The following is a 21,045-nucleotide window of genomic DNA, read 5'->3' as shown; positions in this document are numbered from 1 at the left end:
AGGCATTGGGAAACTAAGAAGAAAATACTTCTTTCTTATTTTTCTCATCCTATTTTTATTGTAATGAAAAGTCACCTCAGGTTTCCTTTTGAAAGGTTTTTTTAACCAGTATGTAACCATTTCAGAATAATTAGTTGGTGTTTAGTAACCTCAGTGATGACCAATGAAGTTTTATTTTGTTGTAGCTTATTTTCATTATGGATAGACCAATTTTTTATAAATTCAGTGTACTTCAAACAATTGCTTCTTAACTATTTCTGATATCTCAAATATCTTTTATCTCATTTGAGCCACATAGGCTGACTCTTGGATTCTGTTGATAAAATCTTATTCAAGTCTTGTCTTGCAAATTTTCTGTTCCAAATCAAGAGTGCATTTTATTGCATGTACATCTATAAAAAAAATTGATAATTTAATTTAAAAATAAAACTCTTACAATGAAATAAATTCATTTTTTGTTATTTAATTTCCTTTTAGGCTATAAATCTTTTAAGATAAATTCTATTTGAGATTTTTTTATGTCTTACAGGGATGAACTAATAGCAGAATTATCTATTTTACCACCTGAAAATTTCATAAGGGAAAAAAATTCCAAAATTTTATTCAATAAAAATCCATGAAAAATCATGTTACAGGGAAAGTTTTTTTATTGTTGTTAAAGAGTATGAATAAGAAGGGATTAGAGAAAAGTGAAGTATCCAAATATATCTTGTTCCCTATTCTCTCACAATGAAAAGGAAGTGTTTGTCTCAGACGGAAAATTTTCAGCACACTGATCACAAGAACAGAGTATCAGCTGCACTCCTGATTAACATTCCTATTCCCTAATATTATTGTGTTACATCTCCCTAATAAAGTTTTAATATTAAATTTCAATGAGAATTGCCTTTAGACAAAATTTAGATTTTGGTTTATATCCAGAATGTTTTTCTGTGATGAAGACTTACGCCAAATATTGGTTTTTAACATTTGGCGTGGGTCGTTGAGCCAAAAAGTGTGCTCCTTCAAAAATGTGTTAAGACAGTCATTGCCTTATATGTTTGAGAAAGAAATACTAGAAATTAGTTGTGCCTGGCCTATCGACTATGGAAAAATTTAACCAGTAGAATCAAGAAGGTAGATGTCCAAGTACATTGATGAACAGAAAGGTAATTTTCAAAACGTAAAAGCGTGTATGGCATGATCTTATTTGCATATAAATAAATAAATAACATATACAAAATGCCATTTCTATAAGCTTAGAAAATATCTCCAAGTATATATAAGAAATCAGGGTATCAACTATACTTCAGTTTTAAAATATCATAAATAAATAAATATTTGAAACATTTCTCTCCCACCCTCAAGAAAATTGCTAAAGGTGCTTGACTTGAGAAGAGTAGACTAAGGATAGGGGGAAAGCCTACCTGTTAGATTCTTCTTATATCATTAACCATAAAAATATTACTTTTATATTGAGAAAAAGTGATAAAACAAAGGATAAAAACATATACATATTTTAGCTGGTAAAAGTATTATTGATTTATAAGCTATTAATATCTAGTTAATTGAATATTCATAAAATTAGTCATCTATAATTATGTTTTAGTATTGATTATTACTGATTGGTCATAATAAATGACTGTAGTTGTTATGCTTCATCATTTAATAATTCATAAAACTCATCCACTAGATAATTTCTCTCTTTTTACTGGTTAAAAGACATTTGCTGATAGTACACATTATGAAATATGTGTATATTCTATAATATATACAAGCATAGTTTTTAAGCATTCTTTAATAAATCTATAAATTGTAAATTGGAAAGTGCAGAGAAAATTGACCAATACATTGAAACAATAAAAAGCCCCTTTGAAAACAGGGATATTTTCTAACACATGGGAAGTCTGTGAGTCATTGGGTGTGGGGATTACCAGGTCATACATTTATTACTAATGTCTCCTGACATTTGCAAAATCAAATCAACAGAGACGAGTTTGATCTTGTTCTTAAGTATTTTAATGAAGAAGATGAAACATTACTATAACGAACCTAGAAATGCATTATATTCTAATGTCTAATTGAAATTGCTTCTTCTGACAAATTTGTTTCTCCTGATGGAGGCTATGAAATAAAATGAAAATCCCCAAATAATTCAGCTTAGAGCTAAAGTGCATCTCTGAGGCTTCAGACGCTGTGTTACAATGTGAGGAACTGATCTGCATTTGAAAGTAGCCCTGCCACACCAGGCTGTTTAATTGAGGTGGACCTGTGAAACAGCCTGGTGGCCAGCACTTCGATAAAAGTTATACAAATACACAATGCTGGAATGTTCAAGAGATGCAAACAAAGGAGGAAGAAAAAAACATAAAAGGTGAAAAGAAATTCACATTTCTAAGTTATAAATACATGTAACTATGTGCCCAACTCTGGGCTAAGTTTTGCAAAGATTTAGAGTTGGTCCTCTTTTCTGTTAAGAAGTGTGTGGTATCAAAGAGCAAAAGCGAAATTGTGAGTTCAGAGGTGGGCCCCACAAAGTCAAGGAAAAAATTAAGGGATGTGTCAGGCCTGTAAGAAAGCAGAGAAATTCTATCCACCAAAATAAAACAAATATTTTTTAAGCTCCTCATATTTCCCCATGGTCAACCTATTTCTAATGGTATTTACTATGTCATCATTTCCCCATTTTGCTGTTTTCTGGAATGAGGAGACCAACTTTTGCTCGGTAAACAACCTTGTCCTCCTTGTGCAAGAAAGGAAATCCTGCCTTAAACACACAACCACAGAACAAGTTAGTATTCTTATGTCTTAGGGTGGAACTTCCTAACATACAAGAAAGGGCTCATTCTTCAAGAATCATTTTCCTTGAATCTCACCAACAAAACACTCCTGGGCTCAGAAACTGTTGAGACATAAAGAAGAAGAGGGAGAGAAAGAATGAATTCATCTAAATCATCTGCATCACAGTGCACAGGTAAACATTTGTAACTGCTCTTTTTTTCATAGATCTGGGGTTTTTTTTCTTTTCTTTTCTTTTTTGGACAGGTAGTAAATGTGTGGAGGGACAGGACAAGAGAAAAGTACCCAATAAAGTAAAAGAGGAGATAAAGATACACAGAGACAGAAAATGGAAGACAGGAGAATACAAGAGAATGTTGAGAGGACTTTACGTTGCTGGAAAGATTCCTGGGTTTGAGTTCAGGGAGAGCTGCCTGACTGCTGTGTCTACCCTTCCATTGTGTCCCTTTGGGCAAGTCACTTTGCTTCTCTGAAATTCTCTGGAATTACCTTATCTGTAAAGTGTGCATTGGGAGGGAGGAGAAAAGGAACTGCCAGATGATTGTTGATGTTTTACTTGATTGGTTTACAAAAGGCTCAGATAATGGGACACTGAAAAGAGGAGACTAGGAGAGAGACCAGAAAAACAGAGAGGATGAGAGGAACAAAAGGAGAGAGAAAGATAGGGAACAAAGGGGAGAGAATATGGGATACTGACAAAGGAAAAATTGCACATCTGTCTGAGGTCATGAGTCAGTCTTAAAATGAGTAATGAATTACTCCAGGGCTTCTAAAAGTGTGGTCCCCAGACCAGCAGCAGCAGCATCTGGGAACTTGTCCGTTTCTTACCAGCTCTACTCAATTGTTAACTCTGGGGCTGAGGCCCCATCAAATATGTGTTTTAATAAGACTTCTAGATGTCTGTGATGCATGCTGAAGTTTGAGGATTGCTCAAGAGAGACGAAGCCAGTGGAAATAAGTGAGGTTGAATGAGAATCTCTCCTATCTCTTTCATAGCTGGCTTAGGGAAGATTGACAGGGTTTGTGTATTTCTCCAGAGAGAGGATGCTTCTCTTCCCAAGCGTTCGTGTGGGCTCTTGCTGGCGTCTCCATCCTACTGCTCAGTGCCTGCTTTATCGCCAGATGTGTCGGTGAGTTCTGAAGGTCAAGTTCAGTCTCCCTGGTGAAGACTAGGAGTAACTTCTTTCCTGCCACCTATGGATTCTCTTTTCCCACAAAGGGCAGTTCTATTCCATTTTTTTCCTGTTTATCTCCAAGTTGTTTCTCAAGCCAGAAACCCCAACTAGAACAGAACTGTTACCAAATTTCAGTGACCTCTGATCCATTTTTATGATAGACACCCTTGGTGGCTTTGAGTGCCCCCCTTCTCATGAGGGTGACCCTGTCTATGAGATCATAGCCAAAAACACAACATACCACTTTTTGGAAGAAAGTTAGAGACAGTTAGACTTGGTGTAAAAGAAAATACAAATGTGTATGTTTTCACTGGGCCTTTGGGACTGAAATAAAGTACAATCATCTTTGTAAGTCAGAAAAAATATGAAATGTGAATTTCCTCTCCCTTCTTTGAGTAAGTAAATCTCAGCACCTAAGGGAAGGTAAATAGTAAGAAAATACCCTGATTATTATTGGAACTTGGGTTATAAACACAAAAATGTTAAAGTTTATTTTTTGTCCAAAGAGGCATGAATATTAACTGTGCCCCTTCCTTTAGTGACATATCACATCTCTCAACTCTGTGATGAGAAAAGTTTCCAGTCACATGAAAATTTCATGGAGCTCTCCTGCAACAATGATGGATCAGGTATAAGAGGCCTCAAATTTGAACATCACAATTGACATATCATCATTTCCTGGCTTCTAGATTGCTTTGGGATAAGTAATATAGTTGATAGGTCCTGTTTTTTGAAAACAAAACATAAAATCTTGCCTGAACCATAAGAGACTGATGAAGAATCCATAAGAGGACAGGAAAAGAACTTTGGAAATGCAATGAGCATTGGGGCAAGAAATCTTGGGGACATTCAAGCAAGCTTTTAGAATAAATTTGAGATACATGTCTGAACAGTAAGTCTGGAAGTGGAAAGTGTTAACCCCAGTAATGCACTTTTTTCATTCATCACTTGCTTCCAAAATGAAATGAAAGAGGAAACAAATGTATAGAGGAGGGGATTTGGAAATGCCTCCGAAATATACTCCCTGTACTCTTAAACATGTAGTCCTTCCTGTTCTAAGTGTTAGCAAAATGCTACACAACACTAGAAAATGCTTTCCTTTTCTAGGCTATAATATCCTCACCATTAAATTGACAGAGATTGGACTACTTATTTTGAATAAACTTTAAAAGCTTAAATTCCATAATTCTAAGAAATTTAGCCCATTTGTACAACCAGTTTGGAGATTTTGTTGAGAGTACGTTGTTTGGGCAATGTGACAGGTAGTTGCTTGGGTGAAATGTATAACTTTCTCTGACTCAGCATTCTAAGAACAAATAACAGAGTTCTATATTAATAGCATAACTGAGGTTGATGGCATGTATGGTTGCACTTATTGGCACGTCTAGAAAACAAGGATAATGTCTCCAAAGACAAGAAAATTGCTGTGTTTATTGACATAAAATAATCTAAAGTCTTAAATAGTAAGATGGGTGGGTGTGGGGAGGCATGTACCACGAGTTTCAGGGCTTCTGACTGTAAATGATGGACTTCACAGGGCCAGAAGCAGCTTTCTGTTTTCTCGCTTAGCTCATTCTCTCCTCCTAGGTTCAGTCAGGAATTGCTGTCCATTGGACTGGATATATTTTCAATCTAGCTGCTACTTCTTTTCTACTAACACCATGTCCTGGACATCAAGTTTAAAAAACTGCTCAAACATGGGAGCCCATCTGGTGGTTATCAACACACAGGAGGAACAGGTAGTTGGGGGTATGGCCTCCCCCAGGGTCCATGTGACATTCTTCCCAGAATCTATCCCTTTTTCCAAATGTGTACAGTGTTGAGCCCAAAAATACTATTTGTTAAATGTATGTACTGGAATGTGCCCTATTTCTACTCTTTCTGTACATTAACACCTACTCTAATTTATCTTCATTACTAGAAGGGCCTAAGAAAAAAGGAAATTCTGTGTTCAGTTCCCTTATTAGTAAGGCAGGAGAAAAAGGGCTCAGAGTTCATTTTCAAATGACCGTTATGTTTATGAATAATATAACATAACAAATAATCATATGAAAGAGGGAAAGTGGTTTTCATTATCTTTAAGCTGTGCTTAATAATGTTTTGTGCTAGATATACATGGTAGATTTTGCAACAAATAACAGTAGACAAATTTTGAATGAGTTATCGAAAACCTTCTCTGTTGAAGGTTCTTTTTTTGCTGGTTTAATTATGTGTTGTTTATATTTTTACCGCATACACAAAAAAATCAGGAGATAATCATCCATGATCTTACAATTTCGGGACTATTTGTCTGTCATCTCTATTTGTCTAGTCAGAAATACCTAGTCCAGATCTTACTTTATCTCTTTTAATAGCAATTAGCTTCAACATTTGTTCAGAATTGCAATAATTGATCTATTTTTTCATTGTATATCTTCCATAGGAATTCCTTTTCAGTACAAAACCTATAAAGAAAGAGTTTTATATTGGGCTGACAGACCAGGTGATTGAGGGTCAGTGGCAATGGGTAGACGGCACACCTTTCAAAGAGTCTCTAAGGTAATTTCCTTCTCGTAGAATTATAACATTAGCGTAAATCCTAAAGTTAGACCCTTGTGGAGGGGAGTTCTCAGAACCTCCTCCTTCTGTTCCATGAGACATATTCAGGCCCATCCTTGGTGGTACTAGAAGGAAGAAGACAGAGAAGAGAAACATGAAGATCTACTGCCCCCATTTTCTAAGACTATCTTGCTAATAAAGGGAAATAACAGATGAAAATAAGAAAAGGATTAGGATTGAAGACAATTCAATGGAAATGCAGCAGAGACAAGCAGGGAAATTCAGAGTCCTATGCCCCCAAACTGTAGTAAATGAGACAAAATAGTGATTTAAGAAAGACAGCAAGTTCTCATGAAGCGAAAGTGGGAACCCCCTTGATAATGTCTCTTCTCACCTTAACAATGGCTTTACATTTAGAGTGCAGCATTTTGGAGTTTTCAAAGTTTTTATCTCATTCATTATCATTTCGCCTACCTTATACCTCTCTGATATACATTTATACTCTTCATCTTCACTTAGCATTTGAAGAAACTTAAGATCAGGAAGGTTAAATCAGTTCTAAGGGCACAGCCTAGATGCTCTGGTACTTGAGAAAGCCTCTTTCACTACAGCAGTGCAGCACCACTGAAGCAGGCACCTAAACGAATAGAAACTCAGTAGAATAAAGAGAATCAAACATAATATGAAATATGGGTGCAGAGGAAACAAATCCATCAGGGTGTCAATTCCTATAACTTCCCATTCTGGGTCTAAAGCCATGAAGGAGCATGACAGTAGAAAGTCAGAAATACCCAGTTCAGTTTCACTTCATAAACTCTGTGATTTACACAAATGGTTTAGCTTTTCTGAGATTCCTTTTCTTCATTAATAAAATGGATTTTTAAATTTTCATTTTCTTATTTTATTTAATTTTATCTCACCAAATCGCGGTGAAGTTAAAACACGCAAATGTATTTTGCCTAGCATATTAAATTAAATCACCTCTTGTAGCTGGGATTTAAAATATGCTGTGTGGCTCTCTTCCAGCTTCTGGGATGTCGGGGAGCCCAACAACATAGTCACAGTGGAGGACTGCGCCACCATTAGAGACTCTTCAAATCCAAGACGAAGTTGGAATGATGTGCCCTGTTTCTTCAATATGTACCGGATTTGCGAAATACCAGAAGTAAATATTTTTAATAAAGAAAAATCTCTAAGAACACAAGGCACAACTTAAATGTATAAATGAAGAGGAGTAACAGCCTGAACATAGTCAGAAGTCCAGCACAAGAAAAGTGTGCCTAATGCTTCACAAGGATTTCAAAAGCGTTTACTGCTTTGGTATAAATACAAAGACGTAGTTCTGAATGTTGTGATTCATGATACTGACCGAAGTGCCCTTTTCTCTGTATTAGTCTCGGGACTTCTGAGAACTTACTGAGCAATTCTCTAGCAAATGCTATGAGAAGAAAGGCATGTGCGCCTTTTGGCATATTTACCTTACTTGTGAGCAATTGTGTGACGACATGGGACCTCTGAGCAAGCACAGAGTCCAGCAAAGAAAAGGATTTTGGAAAGTGCGTTTGAACAATCACCTCAATGCAGGCTCAGTGTCAATTCCTTTTCTGGCTCCTGAAATATCAGTCTACTCTTCTTGATTTCCTACTGTTTTTACCCCCTGCCCAGGTATATATTCTCACTATGTGCTCTTGAACAATGACTCAGAAACTTCCTGAAGGCATGAAATGTTTTCCTGGTCAAAGGACTGTTCCGGGTTTCCTGGCTGGAGCTTTTACTGTACTTCCTGAGGGAAGGACGGTGCTAGCCTTTCAGCACCGAACAGACTGCCACCCGGCCCCCACACACCAGTAACTCCCTTCTCTCTCTATTCCTATTGACTAAGTAAGTGGATCTCACCTCAGTTAGTATCTGCTGTTCAGCTAGGCCAGAGTCCAATCGTCGAATTATTCTAAGAGAACATGTAGCTCGGCACTTCCCTATCTCAAGCCTATCCGTTTACTTACTGCATAATAGTCTATCAATACTTATAAGGTTATTCAAGAATATGTAAATAACATGTTACAAACATGTTTCTTGCACATACCATCATAAAGAGACCCTCAAAACTCATACGTTGGAATTAATGGTGTAATCATTAAGTGGGAAAATTCAACTGAACAGGTGAATATAACATATTAGTTTTCCTTACAAATGTTTATTTTTCGAAGGTCATAAGTGACAATTTGTGCTTTTGAAACCAATAAACCTTTAAGCCAAAAGTCATTCAACCTAAAAGAAAGGCAATCAATATATCTTCAACTTTCTAATTCCCCTATTTCAAATCATAAATGTCAGTGAAGAAACACTGCAGGACATATGGGGATTTTTTTTGTTTACTTTTGTTTCCCTGCATTGGCTATAATTTGAATACTTTAAATTTTATTTCAATATTGAAAGACATATGAAACTTACTGTATATTATCTCACAGTGTATTTATAATTTAAGTTAAGCAATTAACTTTGTCTTTAAAGTTTGGCAAAAAAAGAAACAATAGGAGTTTAGTGGTTAAAGATCATTACAACCTAAATTATTCATCTGGAAAATTTGTGTTTGGGAAATATACCATCCAGCTGAAACTGTTTTAAAATGTGATATTTAAACACACACACACACACACATATATATATATAAAACGTTTTAAAATATAATATTTTATACAAATACTTAGGTATCTGAAAACCCAGAAAGTTACAATAAATAAGAGTATTCGCAAGACAGCATTTCCAAAATAAACAACTGATAAGATGTAAATACCATTTGAGACCCTAATTTTTTTAAAGAAAAGTCACTCAAATACATTTTGTAAAGTTGATATGTATTTATTATCAAAACTGTAAGAGCACAACTGTGTAAGGGTGAAAGTGAAAAATAAATCCAAAACTGAAGTTACAAATAATTATCATGAACATTAGTTGAACATCACTCAAGAAAACTTCCTATGATTTCAAAAGTTAAATGGAAGGATGGAAAGACAAAGGGGTGGAAAATAAATAAATAAATACACACACACACACACACACACACACACACACACAATTTATAAAGGAAGCACAACAGGTGACACTTTAAAAATATTAAATTGAATTTCACTTTGAATTTAACAAGTGAAAAATTAAAACGAAGTTACAGAATTCTTAATTCTGTAGGCTTTATAGATTACCACAAAAAATTATTTCCTAAGAGATCCCTCTGAAATAAAGAAAAATTAAGAATCACATAAACTGTTCTTGCTCTTCTAGGTCCTCTTCTCCTCAATCCCCTTTCCTCTTTTTCCTTTTTTAATAATACCATTCCTAAAATCATTCATCAGACGGGGCAGAGCAAGGTAGCTTTTACACGTGTGTGCATGTGTGCGAGGGGGGTAGGGTGTGTGAAGGGGAGTGTGATTACCCTACAGGAAGTGAGCTTGCATAAGGTGAGTCTGTGTAAGGGGAAGGGTTGGAAGTGGGAAGGGCTTAAGGGTTAGGGGTCCAGTGGACTTGGCAGTGACTGGGGTGGAAGAGGTCTTCGTGGAGAGGCAGAATGGCCCATATTGCCAAAGTGTGAGCTGAGTTGAGCCATATAGGGTATTAGCCCAAGTAAAAGGAGAGGCAGGAAAATCCAGCGCAAGTGAGGAGTCACGCAGCCAAGCCCCAGCAAATTAGTTTACAGGTCCTGCAACCAAGTTATCCTTTCTTCCATAAAACTCGCACATTTTGGTCATTTATTCTTGGGTACTGTAGAGTTGTGTTGTTATTGTAAATGTAATATTTTATATAAAAATACATTTTCTACATTTTGCAGGTATTACATGGAAATATTGTTGACTTTTGTATGTTGATGATTTATCCAAAAACATAGCTGAACTCTGCTGTTATTTTTTTCACGCTTTGGCTATGGGTTCACTTGTATCTTCTATGTACATACTTATACTGTCCACATACAGAGCTATCCAGTACCTTAGCTATTGAGCATTGAACTCTAGTCCTAGTCGAGATAAGCTGGGAAGTATAAAATACGCACCAGATTTCAGATTTTCAAGGACTTTATTTGAATATGTAAATATTATTCACAGCTAAGTCATGCCCTGTATCATGAGTACATTTACTTTCTTAAACACATTTTGCTCTTCATATACCTAATATTGGCATCATTTTTCATATTTATCTAGTTTTCTATGTGTTAACAATTCATTCCTTAACTGTCCAGAATTGTACTTCACCTCTCAGCGCCTTCAAATGCATTCTACAAGTCCCATATTTTCATGGAGAAAAGAAATCCTCATGGAACTGTCTTCCCTTTGGGATCTAAACTGGGATTGCTTTCATGGTTCGTTTTACAGCCATTATTTTGTTGATTTTTATTGCATAAAGAAAGTACTTTGTCATTTTAAGGTCATCTCAAATTATGATTTACCAATACAACTAAACATGATTTACTTTGTAAGGAGCAAGGTGTAAAACATTTCCAACTACACTGTCAAGTAAAAAAAATGCAAGCTGTTTAAGACTATGTAGACAGTGTTTTTATTAGTGTAAAAAACTGTATGTTATATATGTATATATATCCTTATACAATGCATATAAACATATGGAAATACATATAAGAAACTAATAATCACAGTTACTCTGAAGAGACATTTAAGGGACTGGAGTTCAGGGTAGAAAAGAGATTTATCTTATACTTTTATTAATGTTTTTACTATTTGCTTTTTTAACACAAATACCAGAGATAAGAACAGTATTTAAGATTTTTAAGTGTTTCAAATTTCTAGGACTGCCGCAGTCTACCAAAAAAAATTAGCATTTATTTTTATGAAATTACTATAAGCTGTCTTAAAGAAACTGTGAAGAATAGGAGAGGTGTCATGAGAATTGAAGAAAGGCTAAAAAGGTCTAAGGGTAGAAACAGAAAGACCAGTCAGAAGGCAGGGCAATAATCTAGGTAAAAGAGCTGGTGGCTTGGTCTGTGCTGGTAGCTATGGACATAATGGAAAATGATCCATGTGGGGAGAAATATCAGAGATACGTATGTTGACATAGATGTACACAATCACAAAGAAGTCACATTTGATTGACAACTGAACCTTTACCTATATATATACACACACACAGTTGTATACAAATGTAAAAAATAATATTTATACAAAGCCTATTAGTATTTACATGAAGTTATTTCAACAAGTTTTATAGATTTTGTGTTATATTATTTAGCGAGTATGCCAACACAACTAATGTCACCTAGTTCTACTTCAGTTAAAAGTATCAGCTTTAAATGCAGACACACACACACACACACACACACACACACACACACACACACGCACATATGATCAAGCAAACACTAATATTCTAAATTCAGAAAATCACTAATTTACAAAATAAATACTGGTTTTAAAAACAGTGGTAAGGAAGTTAGGTTAAAAAGCTGTTGCATGAAATTTTGTAGCTTAGATCCTGGAATCATCTGCAAACTGAGAATCTTAAGGCCACCAGATTTTGTTGATGTGAGATATGACTGTTTCATATTTAGTACTACATACATCACCAGAAACATAATTTCTGCTGAAAACAAGGACTTCCATGCTGGCTTGAACCATAGCTTTATAGCTCTATAGAAACATGCAACAATTTACCTAAGTGGGTTGAAAATATGATTTTTTATCTGATTTAAATTTAAAATATAGAAACACTAGGAAAATGTTACTTTCAATAATTAAGAACCTTTTTCTGTCTGTTGGCCAGCGTCCAAGTCACCACCAGTGACTTTCCTATAACATCAAAGGGAATACATTTCCCCTCTTATGAAAGGTGATCTGGTCCCTTAGTCCTGTTTTTGTCTTGAACTAACAATGTGAAGATGAGCCCTTTGGCTTCCCAGGGTTTCGTCTCCTTGGTTATAGAATTGAAGGAGTTAGGATAAGGTGGCCTGAAAGGGCCTTTTCCACTCAAAAAGAAATTAAGCCAGCTAGGGACTCCATGTTTCGGGAAAACATTTAAGGTGGAGTAAAAAGTAAATTTTTTGAAAGGTAAATAGCCTTTTTTTTCCCCTACCTGGGCAATACAATAATTCAGAACTATTCTATATACTGTTGTTCAAAAAGGAATTCATTCATGGACTGTCAATCTAATAACTGATACTATTAAAAGTTCTGAAAATGAGACATCAAACTACAACAAAAAAGCTATTTTAAAACTTTAAGTTGTGTGATATTTGGGTTAAAAAATGATATAGCACACTATTAATTGAAATACCCCACGTTTGAATTTTAAGAACTAAGAATCTGAGCAGATGCAAAAATGACTAAGAGATTACATCATTGAAGACTTTCTGGTAGATGTGTGATCAATGCACACCAATAGAAAAGAAAATACTGTGAAATACTACCCAGAAAGCAAAGTTAATGAAAACTGATTCTCACAGTCCCTCCACCAAAACACCATGTAAAAACACATTATCATGAATGTATTCAGCTATATAATAAATAAGGCTGTCAGGTCTGCAATGTTCTATGACCCAGAACAATGCACGGACATCCTGCCCTGGTCTGGCTGGTTCTTCTTCTCTGCGCTCTTCCCTAGGACCCTTCTGTGGGTCTCTAGCTGAATGCTGTTCCAGGTATCTTACAAATCCTACTTGCCTCAAAGTCACAGGGAAAATTATTCCAGGCCCATTTGTCCTGAACATTAGCAAGGACAACACAGTTTTCTATCTGATGGTTGTTGGGTTCATTCTCATGCCAGAATCTGAAATGAGAAAAAACAAAAAACAAAAAATTGTATGTAGGGGGTTGGGGGGCTTCGGGGGGAGGGGACAATGCAGAGAAAATGGCCCTGGTGAAAAATTCTGAGCTGCACTATCCAATAAAAGCAAAGAAGGATACTAGTAAAAAGGTCACTCATCACACAGTGCTCTGTTCTGAGTAAGCACTTTTACAGGGTCACCCCACCCCAGATGAATCCTGCTTACAACCTTCTTCTCGCCTCTGCCTGTAAAGCTCTTCCACCCAAGTCAAAATGCTCACCCAGTGCGTGGGTTAAATGGTGTCTTGTCCACCCAGTACCACTGGCCTTCAGAGTTTTCATCCATAAGCCCCAGGAAATATGGAAATTGTCTATCCAAAAATTGCAAAATAAAGTTCTGCAAAAAGAAGGTACATTTTTATAGGTATACTTGCATTTATCATGAGTGATGGCTGTTATGTTAGGAAAATAGGAATGAGGTCAAATAGATTACTCATTAAGCACAAAAGCACTGTCATCAGACAGATCTGTTCTCAAATCTTGCCTCTGTCAAGTCTCATGTAATGTTAGGAAGGGCTTTCCTCTCATCAACCCAAAGTCTTCTCACCTCCAGGATGTACGACTCCACTACACCCACAGAGTTCCAGGGAAGAGTGAATGAGGTCATACCGGCAGATCCCTTGGCATAATGCTTACTAGGATCCAATTTTAGGAAGTTTTATTTTTAAAATTGCCTTCTTAATTGCTTGTGTATTTCATTAAATTTCACTTTATTCAAAGAATCAGAACCTATAGATTGCAAAGCCTCCAGCAAACCCGGCTAGCCAAGAAAAGAGCAGATGAGCTCTTACCTCATCTGAGTCATGATACTATGTGCTACCAACATATGGAAATATATTACATGAGGAAATAAACTTCAGTTTTTAAAGAATTAAATTAACCTTGAGATTTTTTTTAAAAAAAGTATTACCACTATACATCTGAACTATGTTTCCTGTCCTTTATCCTGAGAAACTATTTCGGTTTGGATCAACCATTCATTTATTCACTTACCCGCCAAACATTTATCAAGACGGACCCAGGGTGTTTAGCACTGCACAGGACACTGAGGTGCAAAGGTGAGTAAATCGTGGCCCCAGCCGTCTACAGAGCAGGGGTCACTGGAAGAGGTGGAACAGTGAACAGACAATTGCGGTCCACTGAAGTAAGTGCCACGGCCATACAGTGCACAAGTGCCAGTGAAGTATCTCCAACTTAGAATAGGCAAGATGAATTCAAGTACATGGTGAGGGTAGTTTTCTGGAGGAAATATCATGAATCAAATTTGGAAGACCCAAAGAGGTTAACCACCTGAATTAAAAATGAGAAGGAAAGAAAAGATTTTCCAGGCAGGTGGAATAGGTGCACAGAGGCACAGCAGAGCCATCTCTCTGGCTCTGAGATTCAAACCAGCAGAGATACTGATGTGAGTTTCCCAGCCTACCTGCTCAGCCTTTGTGCTGAGGGAGGCCAGATGAGCTCCCAGTCCTGTACAGTTCCTTTCACTCTCAGCCCACGTGTTATTGTCATGAAAAGGAAAATAGCAGTTGGATTGGAAGGCCCTCCATCCAGCAGGACAGCAATTCCAGGTGCTCCCTTACATGGAAATTGAAATGAAAATTAGTTACAAAGGAACATTCTTCGGTAACAGATGGGATAACTGTTCTGCTACCTAGTATCCTGTTAACATTTATGGGAATAATATACCAGGATTACCAAGTTCATTCTGTTCCCCCTTTTAAAAGGAATCTGGAAAATTACACTTCTAAATATCTTCTAAACAAAAGTATCTGAATCACATAATGACTCTAAGAAACAAGGTATTCTCTCAGAAGACATAATCATTTTCAATGTCCCTACACATCTTTACTTGCATAATGTGTTGCCATAAAAAAGCCTTTTGCAGGACATTTTACATGAAGCGGGCGAAAAACCTGCTAAAACTCTCAAACGTTTCCCCATTCTTCCACATAGGACTTTACAAATTCCGGAAAAATACAAGAGATAAAGACACTGCAACAAATATGTTTTTCTAGGAATATATGTATTCTAGGGGGAAACAGTACCTATGATATGTCTGAATTTAAAAAAAAGGAACTAAATTAATGTTATGTTTTGGATGCCAAAAGTGGCCCCTAAATGTGTTGTTACATTCTTGTTATTTAACCGATTTGAGTCATGAAAAGTAAATCTATCTCAACGTACTGATGTTCCCTCTTGTGCCAGATTCTCATCTTACGTTAAGCTCTCCTGGTTTACTACTGATGTACTGTCAATCAGATTATGAGTTTGAAAAGCAATGGAAATAAGAAAGCGATTCTTTTATGCTCTCTGCTCTCCGTACCATTCAGTTCTGTTTTCTCTCTGATGCATGTCAACTTCGCGTGGCGTTCCGGTAACTTGAAGGCTCCCCTGCCTCTCTTACAGCGTAGAGAAGTGTGATGAGTCACTGTCAAAGAGGAAAATGTTAGTTTCCTTTTCCTGTATGACCACTTAATTAGGGAAATGGGGGCCAACCGCTCTAACCGTTCTCCTATGCTAACAGTTAAGGTTTTCACAATCTCTTTTCTTCCTATGCAGTTAATTTGTTCCAGCTCCAGGCAAATTGGTAGAAAGGAATTGTTGAAAATTAATATTCCTATTATGATAGTGTCCATTTTGTGCTTTATGGGGTTGTTTTGCAAATCTTTACATGCATGTGTTTAAGCAGATTATTCTACCAGAATTTCTGTTAGGGTAGAGATTGTTGGTGAACACTGGGATAGTTCTGCAAAACTTTATGAGCCTTATATATTTATCTTTCAAATATTTTCTACTTTGAAATATAGCCAAATGTAAAGAAGAGAAAAACACATATGTACAGTTTATCAAATTATTCAAAGTGAACACTCCAGGCAAGAACTGCTTAGCTCAAGAAACACAACATTGCTAACACCACAGGGGGTCTTCACTTCCCAAATGCAACACGCTCCCTCTATGTTAAATACCCATGCCATGGCTTTTAAAGTAATCATTTTGCACTTTGCTTCACAACTTTACCACTTAATAACATAGCCCTAAATCATACAGGTCACATTTGCCTGCTTTTGAACTTGATGTAAAATGAAATCATACAGTATGTATCCTTTTGGTTCTTTAGTTCAGCATTGTTTCTGGAATGTATCCATATTGTTACATGCAACTACAATTCATCCATTTCCATTGCTAAAAGTGATCTATTGTCTTAATGCACTAAAGTGTATTTATCCTTCCGGTGGATGTTCACATTGTTTCCAGTGTTTGGCTATTGTGAGTTTTGCTGCTCTGAGCATCATTGATCTCACACCGTAGGGCAGATAAGCATGCATTTCTGCAGGGCATATGCCTAGGAGCGGAATTGCTAGTTATAGGATATGCATATCGCCATCTGTGATTGTGACAAACTTTTCCAAACTGATTGTACTACTTTATATCCTCACCAGCAGCAATTCATTGAAAAGTCAGTTACTCCATAACGTCATCAGTATTCGGTAGTGCCAGACTCCTTAGTTTTTGCTATCCTGGTATGTTTGCAGTATATCTTGTGAGATGAATTTACATTTCCCTGAAAACTAATGAGGGTGACATTTTTTAGGTTTATTAGACATGTTTTTTTTACAGTGCCTATTCAAGAGTTTCAATTTTTGTTATATAGTAATTTTTACTTTAATATAGTATAAACTTGTTATGGGCTACCACATTTTGTGGCTTATTTAAGAAATCATTCCCCATCTGAAAGTCACAAATATATACTACATTTATCTCTTCCAAAAAACGTTATTGGTTTGTTCTTCATATTTTGGCCAATAACCCACCCTGGGTTGGTTTTTCTGCATGATAAATGAAGAACAATTTCATTTTTAAAATATGAATAATCAGTGCTCTTTACATACTAATTGAACAAAACTGTCCTTTCCCTATACCTGAACTATCCCCTTCTGTTTTATATGTGAGCATTTTTTATGTATGAGAGTTCTATGCAGGCTCTGTAACTAAGCTCTCTATTCTCTTCCTCAGATCTGTTTGTCTCTACTAGCACCTATACTACATTACTTTAATTATAATAACTTTATACAATCTCTTATATCAGAAAGAACAAGTCTTCCAACTGTTCTTTTGAAAGCCAGACTGTAATCTATCCAAAGGTTGTTTTTTTTCTGTTTACACTTCACTCATAAATCGCAGCCCTTTGTAATTCCAGTCCCAAATGATGGATGATTTACTAAGTCACCAACCTTCATATATATAGAAAAGGGTCTAAATTCCATCTTTAATTCCTTGATACAAAGCAGCACCATCAAAGAATAAAGACTAAACAGTCAAGTGTGAGTTCTAAATTTTAAATCCAAGAACTTGAAGAATGTTATGGATTGATATGTTGGGGAAAATTAAGAAAACAAAAGATTTAGAACTTTATTAAAGTTGTTTGGGAAAATAATTCAAGGAGAGTTCCACTTACACCAACAACTTGCAATAAAACAGGCACCAAGAAGTGAGATGAAAACAATCACAATGGCCCAAGGGGTCAGGTGGGAATGCTGGCCTCCTAGTGGGACAAAAAGGAAGTTCAATAGGTTTTCCTCTTCTCAGCCACAAGAACTAGGGAATTAGCAAGTTAAATAGGAGATCACCCAAAAATATTTTAGACCCTGAGGAGAGCTTAAAGATTACCTCTGAACAAATTAATTTTAGGGCTTACTGATAAATAAATAAAATGTAAACAATTTTTTTTTGTTTTTTTTCAATTCGTAAAGACTTTTTATGAGCAACACATGAAACCTAAAAATTACAAAAAAATGATAATTTTAAGTACCTAAAATTAAAACCTCTGTATAACACAAACAAAAGTAACACACAAGGAACATATGAAAGAAAAATCTTGTCACAATATTAATATCCAGACTGTATAAAGAATTTCAAAAATGTATTAAAAAACTGAGCAAAAAGTAGGGTAGGAAATATGCTGAAAATTTAATTGGCTGAAATTACAAATGGGCCTTAAACCAAAAAAAGGTATGCTCAAAGAAATGTAAACTACAATACTATGGTATGATTTTTTCACGTATCATATTTTAAAAAGTAAATTGAAAATATGCAGAGTTGGTAAGGCTGAGGGAGAATAAACACTTTTGGTGAGGAAATAAATGCTATTTTTGAACTGTAAATTAGAAGCCCCATGAGACAGATCAAGTTAGCAACATTTATCGGTTTTTAAATGCATTACATGTGCTACAATAAGGTCAATTCTAGAGATCTATCTTATAGAAATAAGTGAACTTATTTACATAAGACGATATTCATTGTAGTACTTTTGGAAATAGAAAAACACTAGAACCTAATACTTGCATGTATACTATCAACAGTAGAGATTCTAAATTTTGGTGAATCTATGCAATGGAATTCTATCTGCCAATTAAAATAATCATGTATATTAAATCCTGTATATCAGTATGTCTGAAGAGAAAAAATTTCCAGGACATATTGTTATATAAAGACTTGTTTTTCAAGATCATTGTACTTTGCGGTTGTACTTAGGTTGGCCATGGTGGGGTGATGAGATGAAGCAAACATTAATTTTAAAATTATATACTTCTGCACTAATTCTATATATTTCTCAAAAATATTATTTAATATTCTCTTAGTACAAATCCTTTTGTGTCACTTAAGTAAAACATAAAGTGGGGTAAAAGTCAGAGCCTCAGGTACACTATGAGTCTTGATAAGCATGTTTTCTTTCAAACACTTTATCTTCTCTCTTGGCCCAACTTTCATTTTATAAAGCATTTTCTGTTACCTAACATAGTAAATCTATCTGTGGCTGTCCTCCTCACCAAAGTCATCCTCATCTTCCATCCCCACAACTACAACCACCCTCAATTTGTATTTGTCAATCTTAGCCATAATTATATCTGCCTCTTTAAAACTGAAAGAAGAAAAAGTACTCACGTTTACTTTGAGGTTCTTCCTGTCCCATAGTGTGTTAATGCTCTTTCCGCCCAGGGGTGGGGAGGACCAGAAGCCTCCTATATTTCATCCCCAGGATATATTTCTATGGGTGCAGGAATGTCTGCTCAGAACTACTTGAGACTGAACATCAGTATTACTTACTCTGGTGAGATTAGTAAATTCCCAATACGAAACACAGCTCAAAAGAAGTCTTTTCAGACTAGGGTTTTCTCTCCTTCACTGAGGAAGATAAAGCAAAGAAAAAAGGAAATTGAGAAAGCGACACCCAAAAACAGTTAGTAGAAATTTCCATCAGTCTAGTTCAGTGTGTCACGTGGAATTTCTAAATTTGTTTTCATTCAAACAAAAAATGTAGCAATGCCCTAAAAGGATAATCATTACATCTAATAAAAATGTAATAAACATTCCCACATCTTTCTCTTTTCTTGAATATTCTATTTTCAAAGGCAGTTTTATGCTTGAGGCAAACTGCCCTACAAAGTTCTCGGAGCTGTGTAAGTTGTGTATAAGGTGGCAAAAGACAATGTGAACAATGAGTAAAATTTTCTTAATATCCAGTATATGTAAATTTTTGTAAAGACACAAGGACTTTTGGTGTTGAAGAAGAGGTGGTGAAGATGTTGATTAAATCCCCAAATCTTCCTAGATGAGAGAAAACAGTCTTGTTAAGCCAAAGGAAAAGAAAATGCAACTTTGTGTGACAATCAGGGTCACTGCAAATGTTAGTGACCCCATAGCTGGCCCTGCCTTGTCACCTGCTTTGGCCCCATTAACACAAGTTTTTGCAAGTGACCTTGGCCACTACTTTGTCCCAGCAGTTGGCCTCCATAGCTGAGGGTGAATACACCACTGGCCCTAGCCACCACTACTGTCTGCCCTACTCCCTAGTGACCAGTCCTGGAAACACCACTTTGGAGCCCAAGAACCCTTACAGTGACTGCAATACCCCTGCCATGCTTGCCAAGAACCACAGAGTTATCAATGCTGTGAATTCCAATAGCTTGAGCTGAAGAGACAGCACAATCCGCTCAGGCCAAGCACTATCACAGGTCCCCACACTTCGCACGCAAAACCACTAGACCATAGCACAATCTGGTACGCCCCCAACTGCAGGCGAGGGCTTTCCTTACTCAGATCAGTCCATACCGTCTGTAAAAGGAGACCTATGTCTTCTAGTGCACTGACACCTAGAATTGTGATGCAGATTTATTTCTGTTAGCATAAACATATTAATGATTTCCTCATTTCTATTTTCCTGACACTAAGATTATCCACAATGATGGTACTCTGATTGTTTTCCAAGAACTCTCAATTCATCACTCATGTCGGGGTGTGGTTTTCTAGGACTCTGGGCAAAGAGGCTATAAGCACCAAATAATTTTTTTCCTGGAACATTTAAAAATACTTTATTTTCATTTCCAGTAGTTTTTTTTCTCACAAAATTGCTTTTAATTGTCTAAATTCATGTGTTCCTGTCATTCTATGTAATGTTTTGTTCTTGATGCCATTCAGCCATTCAATTTGAGGCCAGTAAGAAACAAACTGAAGGCATGATCCCCAGGTGCCTTCACTAGTGAGATGATGTCTCACTAGTGAATTACCCTTTATTCCCTAGGAAATGGTCTCAGTTTCCACTCCATCCCTGTACTGACACGTCAAGTTGAAGAGAGTTAATGAAGTTCCAATTTGCAGTCAGCTGTGATGAAGATGGTGGTGGTGTTCTGTAATCTGTAAGTTTTTTGTCCTATTTTTGTAAAAAGCTGTTAAA

The 21,045-nt window shown here is 36.2% G+C and overlaps 2 protein-coding genes across 2 annotated transcripts; one reads left to right on the top strand and one right to left on the bottom strand.

Moving 5' to 3' along the window:
* The first annotated feature begins 2,761 nt into the window (after positions 1–2,761).
* CLEC4E (C-type lectin domain family 4 member E) lies at positions 2,762–9,427 on the top strand. The gene is made up of 6 exons (XM_017652318.3): positions 2,762–2,953; positions 3,816–3,908; positions 4,493–4,582; positions 5,541–5,692; positions 6,376–6,491; positions 7,518–9,427. The coding sequence occupies exons 1-6, from the start codon at positions 2,917–2,919 to the stop codon at positions 7,705–7,707; spliced, it is 678 nt and encodes a 225-aa protein (XP_017507807.1). The 5' UTR covers positions 2,762–2,916; the 3' UTR covers positions 7,708–9,427.
* A 1,110-nt stretch (positions 9,428–10,537) lies between these two features.
* On the bottom strand, positions 10,538–19,517 carry CLEC4D (C-type lectin domain family 4 member D). Its single transcript, XM_073222488.1, has 6 exons — positions 19,257–19,517; positions 17,770–17,856; positions 15,637–15,741; positions 14,737–14,888; positions 13,535–13,650; positions 10,538–13,256 (listed from the first exon to the last, which is right to left on the bottom strand). Exons 1-6 carry the CDS (start codon positions 19,282–19,284, stop codon positions 13,109–13,111), a joined length of 636 nt encoding a protein of 211 aa, XP_073078589.1. The 5' UTR covers positions 19,285–19,517; the 3' UTR covers positions 10,538–13,108.
* Between the last annotated feature and the right edge of the window lie 1,528 nt (positions 19,518–21,045).

Source organism: Manis javanica, chromosome 15 (genome assembly GCF_040802235.1).
Source record: "Manis javanica isolate MJ-LG chromosome 15, MJ_LKY, whole genome shotgun sequence".
In the NCBI taxonomy this organism is placed as follows: Eukaryota; Metazoa; Chordata; class Mammalia; order Pholidota; family Manidae; genus Manis; species Manis javanica.
This window is presented reverse-complemented; position numbering and strand designations above follow the sequence as displayed.

Bases quoted from the DNA above. Each gene is read 5' to 3' on its own strand.
- CLEC4D (XM_073222488.1), bottom strand. From the start codon at position 19,284: ATGGGACAGGAAGAACCTCAAAGTAAAC. The intron at 14,889-15,636 runs GTACGGAGAGCA...TTTCCATGTAAG, and splicing joins AGAGAAAACAGAACTGAATG to GGAGCACCTGGAATTGCTGT. The intron at 13,651-14,736 runs GTAGGCTGGGAA...TTCTTTTTGCAG, and splicing joins TCAGCACAAAGGCTGAGCAG to AACTTTATTTTGCAATTTTT.
- CLEC4E (XM_017652318.3), top strand. From the start codon at position 2,917: ATGAATTCATCTAAATCATCTGCATCACAGTGCACAG. The intron at 2,954-3,815 runs GTAAACATTTGT...GTATTTCTCCAG, and splicing joins ATCTGCATCACAGTGCACAG to AGAGAGGATGCTTCTCTTCC. The intron at 4,583-5,540 runs GTATAAGAGGCC...CTCTCCTCCTAG, and splicing joins CTGCAACAATGATGGATCAG to GTTCAGTCAGGAATTGCTGT.